This window comes from Rattus rattus, chromosome 9 (assembly GCF_011064425.1).
Source record: "Rattus rattus isolate New Zealand chromosome 9, Rrattus_CSIRO_v1, whole genome shotgun sequence".
NCBI classification, from domain to species: domain Eukaryota; kingdom Metazoa; phylum Chordata; class Mammalia; order Rodentia; family Muridae; genus Rattus; species Rattus rattus.
The window spans coordinates 68825605-68834768 of record NC_046162.1 but is presented as its reverse complement, the minus strand read 5'-3'; the positions used below and the strand labels follow the sequence as shown (position 1 = coordinate 68834768).

The 9164-nt window shown below is 54.7% G+C and overlaps 1 protein-coding gene across 1 annotated transcript; it reads right to left on the bottom strand.

Annotated features, from left to right (window-relative positions):
* Positions 1-146: 146 nt before the first annotated feature.
* Positions 147-8686, bottom strand: Fdxr (ferredoxin reductase). Its single transcript, XM_032913754.1, has 12 exons — positions 8507-8686; positions 7774-7877; positions 4384-4479; positions 4069-4191; positions 3845-3958; positions 3467-3568; positions 2507-2614; positions 2172-2256; positions 1857-2056; positions 1601-1772; positions 742-912; positions 147-574 (listed from the first exon to the last, which is right to left on the bottom strand). Exons 1-12 carry the CDS (start codon positions 8583-8585, stop codon positions 444-446), a joined length of 1485 nt encoding a protein of 494 aa, XP_032769645.1. The 5' UTR covers positions 8586-8686; the 3' UTR covers positions 147-443.
* Positions 8687-9164: the final 478 nt, after the last annotated feature.

Below are 9164 nucleotides of genomic sequence, written 5' to 3'. Positions count from 1 at the left end.
GCGGTCCCCAAGAGGCTCTTGAGCAGGGATCTGTTTCCTCGCTTCCATCTGACAGCCACCGGCAAACTGGGGCCAGAAAGTGACCCCCCCACCTCCAGCCAAAAAAAAAAAAAAAAAAAAAAAAAAAAAAAAGGTAGCCGTCAACCATGGGTCTTAGGCACGTCTGTTTTATTTCCACTGTGTTCCGTTCTAGAGGCCGACAGGAAGGCAACAAGATGGGTAGGGTCTGTCCGTACCTCCATCCATCCCTAGCTCAGGTTCCCTCCTGGGCCTAAACCCACACTGGGAGGTTAACTGAGGCAGAGCTCAGAGGGCCCTGGAAAGGCCACAGGTCGGCCTCCAAGCCAGGACAGTCAGCACTGTAACCCAACTGCCAACCCAGACCGCCTCAGGCCCCTCCTCCTGCACAGCTCTTCTTGTACGGTGGGGTCTGGGGTCCAGGTTCAGTGCCCCAGCAGCTGCAGCATCTCTCTTCGATCCACCAGCTTCTCCCTTGGTTTCCCAGTGCCCTGGCCTCGAGCTACTTCCTCAGCATCCAGCTTCTCCCAATCTGAGAAAGAGACTGGCCGGACCCCTGAGGTGGATAGAAAGACAAGCTAGTGCCATCAGTCACCTCCTCTGAGTCCCTTAGGGCCCTCCTCCCAAAGGGTAAAGTTCCGAAGACAAACCACACGTCCCACCCCCACTCCCACCCCACTCCCACCCCACCCCCACCCCTAGGCCTCAGCATTAGGTTCCGACCTCGATCACTGAGCAGGGCTTGAATGGCTCTATAGCCAGGTCTGGGGCCAGAGGGCAGCAGCCCGGCCTTCAGGTCCTCCAGCAGCACCTGGCTGGTGAGGAAGCTGTCTGTCATGGTTGTGGTGATGACACCTGTGGGTCCCCTCTTCACCCAGCCACTGCAGTAGAGGCCTGACAGGGGCAACAGAGAGAGCGTGGCTGAACACTGCCTGGCAAGTCCTCTTTCCAAACTATACACACATACACATGTAAACATTCTTCCATGTCTCCCGGGAGACCTCACAGCATTATGCTCAACTGGCTCGCCATGACAGCTGTGTGTTGTGGTTGCCGCTGTCTTGGTTTTCCTAAACAGGGTTTCTGTGTAGCCCTGACTGTGCTGGAACTAACTCTGTAGCCCAGGTTGGCTGCCTACAGATCTGCCTGCCTCGGCCTCGGAGTCCTGGGACCACAGGTGTGCGTCTTTACGTCATTACGTCACCACGCCCAGCCCATGACAGAGTCTTGTTTTACCACACCCCCTCTCCCTCCTTCAGCTTCCGTGTGGAAGAGTCCCTCCCTGGGGACACGAGCTCCTCACAGTTCTGCAGACGCTTAGTAATATTTGCTGAGTGGATGAACAGGATGGGTGAGCCAACTGACGCTTCCCAAGGACAGGGGGCGATCTCCCGCCAGCGTCAGCACCGGCCCAGGGAGGACCTCCGCAGACTTTTACTGAATGATGTCCCAGCTTGGCTGAGCTTGGGAGGGCTCCGTTCTACAACTGGGCCTGCTTAGACCACATCAGTGTAGACTTCGTGGTCCTGGCACTCCAGCCTCCCATCATACTCAGCTGCCCCGCCTTCGCTCACCGTCTCACCTGGTGCATTCACAACCCGGCCCTTTGTGTTGGGGATGATTCCAAGCTTGGGGTCAAAGGGCACGCTGGGGTCGATGGGACGGCTCTTATACCCAACACTGCTCAGCAGCAGCCCACAAGGGAGGTCCTCCACATCTCCCGTGGGCACTGCCCGTGTGGACTCACCAACACCCTGTTGGGGAGAATGAATGTAGGTAACACCAGGATGGGATGGGGCACTCCTAAAAAGGGGAAATCTGGGTAACATGAGACTCACCTCCAGTCTGGTAACTGCCAGGCGGATGCCTGCTACCCGTCGACTATCTGGGGTGGGTAGCACCTGCTGGGGGCTTCGGAAAAAGCGGAGGCCCCAGGCCCGGGAGGCCAGTGCCTGGCGGGCAGCCTCTTCCACTCCTGGCTTCTCCGTGGCTGTCCGAAGCAGCAGCTCTGTCAGCCGTTTCCTTGGACGGGGGACATCTGTCAGCAGTATGGAATATTTCAGGAGTGTCCCTCTGGTCACCCTCCCCCAGGCCTTATTTAACCTTAGACATCCTCTTCCTGTGAGCTGGGGGGACTGGACTTGGCCCCTCACCCTTAATTCTGTCCTCGAGGCCCAAGAAATCCGAAGGATCCAAAATGGGCTGGGTTCCTGGCAACTGAATCATCTCCCGAAGCTCCTTGAGGGTGGGGATAGGGCAAGGGGGAAAGGTCAGGTCCAGAGCCCTGAGCACTCCTAGACCCACCAGAGTTCAGCCCTGGTGGGAGAAACCATCAGCAGTGTGGGGAAAGACCGCAGCCTCTGGCCCTGCCCCTCCCCCGTTCAGCCAGGGAAGCAGCTACTCCCAAGGGCTCTGCAGAAACTCCAGCACACGTGAAGTAGGAAAACTTTACTTAGAACCCTGGCTCCTCCCCTTCTGGCCCCAGTACCTTAATGGTGAAGGCTACTTGCAGGGGTCCACGCCGACCCACTATCCACACAGTCTTCACCCGACTCTGCCTCAAGACCCCCAACGCAGACTCTGTGATGTCTGTTTTCTGGCACAAAAGGAGGAGGCTCTTAGGGCCAGGCAGAGCGGAACAGGAGACAGAGGCATGGGTACCTCTGTGAACTCGAAGCCAGCCTGACCAACACAGTGAGTTCCAGGCCAGCCAAGGCTATATATTTGACCTTGACTCAAAAGAAGGGGAAGGAGGCCTTGACTTGGAAAAGGGGGCTTTCGAGGCTTGTTGGTCTCCTCACTCTGATTCAGAGAAAGCCATGGGCCCAAAAACTATACTGCTGCTCCCCCTGGCGGCCACATAGAGCATTGACACCAATCCTGCAAATGGCTCCCTAGGCAACAGTACTTCAGCAAAGGCCTCCACCCAGTAAGGTTTTACTGACAGCCTATCACATGTCCGGAACAGGACTAGGGGCTTAAGGAGGCAAGAACAGTCTGTGGGAGCTAAACAGGCTAGTTTGGAAGCTCACATGCTCTTATTTTGTGGGGAGAGAGATACTCATCGAATCTCATCATTGCAAACCTAGAGAAGTGAAGCAAGACTACACAATGGAAGGGGACTAGTGGCTGAGCACAGATCACAGAAGGGACACCCACACAGGACAGCCTGGAAGACCTCTTGGCAGAAGGACTAGCTGAGCCAAGAATGAGAAGTGGGAGGAATGTAAATTCTTAACTAGCAGGAGGTCAGTCCAGATGTTCCAGAGCAGGAGAATGTGAGTGCCCAGGGTACACTGGGTGTGAAGGTATCTTGCCTAGGCCCTGCAGGAGACAGGCACTGGGCTGTTGGGAGGGAAGAGACTCCACCCCAGCCCCCACCGGCAGTGGCGTTCTTTCCTCAGTGTGCACCCCCCTCCATCCCTCCAGCCTCTGACTGACCCCTCACCTCCAGGTGCTCAGGTGGGGTCAGCAGGATCCGGGCCACATCCAGAGCCACATTCCCCTGTCCCAGAATCACAGCCGTGTCACAGCTCAGATCCGGAGCCAGCTGGAAGAGAAAGGTCCCTATCCTCAGTCCCAATTAGGCTAACCTCATCTGCAGACACCTTAGGCCATGTCTGCTGTGCCCCCAGGCTGCCCTAGGCAGTCCGCTCTACCCCACTTTCCTTTCCCCACAGCCCCACAGGTCTCCACAGCTGATCTGCCTCAGTCATTGACATCTCACATCAACCTCAGCCTTCTCCTCACTGCCTTGATCTCAAAATCTAATACCTTGGGATGTTCTGACTCCATCCGAAGCAGCAGGGTTGTCCCTCAGACTCACCTTCTGGTTCTCAGGAAGCCCATTGTACCAGCCCACAAAGGCCCGGGCTGAGACCACTCCAGGCAGCTCCTCGCCAGGAATTTCCAGGGGTTGGTGGTCCTCTGCTCCATAACTCTGGGGAAAGATGCAGCCACCACCCATGCATGCCCAAGGCCTCAGTACCAGGCACCTGCCTCCCTGTAGCCCCTCTTCTCATAGCCGCACCCCTCCACATAGGCACTCACCAGAACCACAGCATGGTAGGCTTCCCGAAGCTCTGGAACGGACACGTCCCTGCCCACCACCACATTGCCCCGGAAGGCACAGCGGTCTGAGCGGGCTGTCTGTGTAAATGTGTTGATGACATTCTGCCATGCAGCATGGGGAGAGGGACATTAGAAGGTAGGGAGCGTGCCAGTCCCATTGTCACCCCTGATCCCCAGAATGGAGCCTGGGTCCCATCACACAGACAGCCAAGGGTCATTCTATTATGTCAGGGAGCCTCTCTACCCTCATCTTTATTGTCTCCAATTCCACCCTCCACACCAGGCGACACCCACCTTTACTTCAGGATGGTCAGGTGCCACACCGAAGCGCACCAGGCCGAAGGGGACGAGCTGCTTCTCATAGATGTCTACGTGGGCCCGGGTGTGGTGCTGGGGAAGAAACACAGCTGGTGGGTTCAAAGGGGAGGCTGGGCCCCTTCAGGGCCACCCTTCCCGAGACAGAAGGTCAGATGCAACCCTGAGCCTCAGCCTCCTTCTCTGTGAACTGGGAGGCCTTGGGTGAGTCATGGAAAAGAGTAGTCAGGGTAACACCGACCTGTGCCCTGACCTCCTCCACCCAGCTCAGAAGGACTCAAGGTGGATGAGTTCCTGCCTATCTCCCCTGGCCTTCATCCAAATCTGTTTCCTTGTACTCCACTGTCTGCCCCAAGTCTAGCCCCTCTCGGGCGCCATCTGCCTTTTTGCCCTTGGTCAGCCCCTAAGTGACCTCCCAAATCTTATCTCTCAGACTCTGTGGAATCTGAAGCGATGGATGGAGCTAAGGAGAGCTCATGGAGAATTGTAGCCATGAAGTCCACAGCCCCAGAGCCAAGCCCAGTCCCACCACTAACTGCTGCGTCATGGGGAAAGGTTCTGTGCAGTAGAATGCCGGTCCCTCTGGATCACACTAAAGGCTGAGTGAGTCAGGCTCAAGAGCTCAGCCTGCGGCTCCCCCAGAGTGAGGACACAGTGGACTCACTCAGGAGCCTTACGGCTGTGGCTTTTCTTGTTTCCCAGGGTCACAGGACAGGGTTCAAACTGCTTAGCCTGCTGGTCATCCCTGACACAACCTCGCCTCACCATCTCCATCTTCCACTCCATCCCGCCTCCCGGACACAGGGTTTTCTCCCAGCCTACCTCCACAGTAGCCCTGATCTCACACACAGACCCATCTTCCAAGAACCCCCCCACCCCTTTCCTCCTGCCAACTGGTGTTTCTCTGGCTCCTTCCCTAAGATGGACGGTCCCTGAAGCACCCCTGCTCTGGGGTTCCCGGTTCCTCCTGAACACACACCCACCATGTCCTAGGGAGGTCTTACCTACTCCCTCCTGGGACCTCAAATCTTGTAGGTCTCCCCTTCCCCTCCTCTCACCCTATCTCTTTCCCCATCTGAGATCCAGGATGCCTGACTCCATACATTGAAGCCCATTCCTTGTCCCCTGCCCTTTTCCCCTGTATTTCCATGTCCCTTTCATCCCCACCTCTGGAGCTCCAGCTGCAGCCCTCGGCCTCCCCTTTACCCTGATCTATTCAGTCCACATCCTTCCCCTCCACTCTCTTGCTCTCTGGGCAAACAGCCCTGAGTAGGTCTACCCATCAGAGTGAGCATTCCCAGTGAGAAGTGGGTCAGGGGAATAGCCCATCTATCACCCATGAGGCCCCGTGTTCAATCCCCAATGGAGGCTTCCTTGTTTTTCCTTCCTTAAATATGTTTTTTTTTAAGTTATCTGTTTGTGTGCGTAGCATATGCACGTAAGTACAGGCACCTGAAGAGACCAGAAGAGCCCCTGGAGTTACAGATGGTTGCGAGCCAGCTGTTGTGAGTGCTAGGAACCAAACTCAAAACTTCTTTAAGAGCAGTGTGCACTCTTAACCGCTAAGACATCCTCCCTCTCCCATTTACTTGAGCTGACTCACTGAGGCCTGTTTTCTATATCTGTGAGTGTCAAGATCTCCCCTCAGGGTGTTGGCTTAAAATTGCTGATTCTGAGAGTCCCAGTCATCGAGTTTGGTTAAATCTGAGCTGGGTCCAGAAATGCTTATTTGAATAAAACCTCTCCATCAGGGAATAGGGAATTGCTCAAAGAAAGCCACTCAAGTCTACAATGCGGTCAGTGGTTTCTAGGTACCCTGTGATCTGGGCTCTCACCCTAGCTCTCACCTCTTCACCCCTCAGTTACTCAGTGGCCTTCTGGAATAGGCTCTGGGAATGATGCTTAAGGGGCCACTCTCCTTCCTGTGGCCTTTGTCCTCACAACTCCTCATTCCTGAGGCACTCCTGCTATTCCGTTCCCACATGCTCCGTAAAAGGCAGTTTAGACACCTCTCTCTCTAGGCTGGGCTAGCGGCCACCCCTAGCCTAAGTTCTAACATACCTTGTAAACCTCCAGCTAGAATGACAGCTCTATAAGTACACCCTCATGCCTGCAGGTCAAGACCTGACCCGCTGAGAAGACACCAAGAAACCTGCCTTCTAGGTTCTATTCCCTCACCCTCCCTGACACCAACCACACCACCCACCTACCCACCACAACCCTGAGAACTCCTGAGTCTCCATCCCAGAGCCCAGGCTGTCGTTCATCAGTGGCCTTTCATTCCAGGCTGACTCATCTCGGGGCCAGCGAGCTTGCACGAGCTTGCGGAAGCCCACACGTGGTGCATCTCAAATGTGCATTCTCGGGGGGACAGCTTCTGGTCACGCTGACCCGTGCATGTTAGTGTAGGTAGCTGAGGAGTCAAACATGGGTCACTTCTCAGCCAGAGGTCTCCATGACACCCTCCTAGTGTCAGCCCCAGGTAACCCAGGCCACTGGGTCACTCTGCCTTTCAAATATCTGCATATGTTATCAATATAATCATTGTCCTTTCTTCTGTCCTGCTGGTATCACAAGCCCCTCTAAAGTTCAGACACTGTCTCCTCTCAGTCGAATTCAGTATCCCTTACTTTTTAAAAATACTTCCTGGTTTTAGTTATGTAGGTTGCATATGTGCAAGAATAAAGGGCCAAGCAGAGGCCAGAGGAAGACCCTGGGTTCCCTGGAGCTGAGTTTTAAGCCACTGTGTGGGTGCTGGGAACCCAATTCCCATCCTGCGGTCCTCTGTGAGGCAGCAAACACTCCTAACCATGGAGCTTTCTCTGCAGGCCCTGCCCCTTCCTCTTTTGCTTTAAGGTCTGAGATAGAGTTTCCAGTACATCTGGCAGCCTTGATGCCCTGTCTGGCAAGACTAATACTGAAAGATTTGAGACCTTGGCCTTTAATGGGAAAAAAAAAATGGGCATAGGGAGGGCTGTGGCTGTGGGGAGGGCTGTAGCTGTGGAGAGAGCTGGGGCTGGGTGGGAGGGCTGGGGTTGGGGGAGGGCTCAAAGCTGCAGGCAAGATGGCCTTGGAATGTAAAATGCAGGAGATGAAGAAGCATTCTGATAAGGGGAGGCTAAAGACTGGAAAGACTTCCCTGCAAAGCAGGGGACAGCTGCCCATCTGTCCCTGACCATCATCCATGGGACAAATACATTTCTCTCACAGTTGAGGTCCTCAACTATACCTGTGGAATCAGGTAGGAGGGACACAGCCTACGTGAGTCGGAAGCCCATTCCTTGTCAGGCAAATCAAAGGGCCCCCAGAATTGGGGCAAGAAATGAACGGTGCGGTGTGAAAGGAACCTGGGGGAAGGGACTGACTTACCTTCAACAAGTGTTGGGCTGTGTAGAAGCCAGCTGGGCCACTGCCGACCACACAGATCTGAGGGGTTGTCTCCTGTGTGGAAAACTTCTTGCAGAAGCCAGGGGCTAGGCAGAGCAAGGGACAGCAAGGTCAAATCAACAGTCTTCTACCACCCCAAGCCAATTCTGTCCAATTGCAGTTTGCCCTTCAACCTCACCTGCATCTTCCTTGTTCTGTTCCTCAAAGCTTCACCATTTCATCTGAATGCCAGAGCTGTCTTTATCCAGAACCCCATGCCTCACCCATGAACAATAACGATAATCTTCCCGACCTCCTTATTCCCCGAAGCTGTCCTGCACAGCACTTCATCTTTCTTGTGAGGTTCCCTGTGTGATCTCACGTCTTCATATCCCCATCACGTTTCTATCTTGCTTTTTCCTATCCCCTCTTTCCCCACAGAACTCTATTATTGTTCATATCCTCACCTCAGATTTGCCTGTCACTTCCATTCACCTCCTATCTCACATAAGGACCTCCTGGTCTATCCTTTTAGCCTTTACTGACCCGTCTTACCCAGGACGTCTTATATCTCAACGCACAGAACCTCCCCTCTACACCACTCCCATTTCTCCCGCAAGAGCAGACACCTTCAGCTTTGCCCCCTCTCCAGCCTTGCCTCAGCTCCGCTCGGAACCCCACTCTTGATCACAGGCCTCCCCTCGCCCTAGTGCAGCCCCAAGAGCCCTGCTCCTACTCGGAGTGCTCCTGGAGGGAAGCGGCCGAACCCCAGGCCACGCGGACCAGCTCCACCAGCGCCAGCAGCGAGGAGCCATGGCTGAGAAGAGCAACCAGCCGGCAGAACAGCTAACAGTGACTCCTTAGTGCTGAGCGCAGGTCGTGCAGCCCGCCGGAGACGCTCCTCTGTTCCCGCCCATCACTGTAGCCCCGCCCCAAGCCTCGCCTCCCCGCTCGCTTACAAAGTTCAACTCTGATACTTCACCAGCGTTTCCAAAATAACCCCGCCCCCAAGAAAGCCACGCCTCCATTTTACTAGGACCACACCTCCAGAAAAATCCAACCCTCAAAAGCTTAACAAATTCTCCAGTCTTCCTTCTCCCTTCAGATGCCGGAAGTCTCGATTTGAAGAAACGCGAATCCTCTATGCTGTTTCAGTTGCTCTTGGAGAAGTGAGCCAATTAGAAAGAAGTTTACTTTACGTAAAGCTTGCCGCTTGCTGATGACGTAACGCCGTTGCCGTTGCCTTTTGATAGGTTCCTGCTTGAGTGATTTTTGTATCAGCCAATCAGTAGGTCAGATCCCGGAAGTCTCTCGTGTTTCCCTCCCTACCCTCAGGGCTCCTCGATTTTTAAGTCTGGGTGTTGAACTGATGTGGCCAGAGCAGGAAAAGTATT

Excerpts from the sequence above, each read along its gene's own strand:
- Fdxr (XM_032913754.1), bottom strand. The coding sequence starts at position 8,585 with ATGGCTCCTCGCTGCTGGCGCTGGTGGAGCTGGTCCGCGTGGCCTGGG. Across the intron at positions 2,057-2,171 it reads CCTCGAGGACAGAATTAAGG|ATGTCCCCCGTCCAAGGAAA; the intron begins GTGAGGGGCCAA and ends TACTGCTGACAG. Across the intron at positions 1,773-1,856 it reads TGGCAGTTACCAGACTGGAG|GGTGTTGGTGAGTCCACACG; the intron begins GTGAGTCTCATG and ends TCTCCCCAACAG.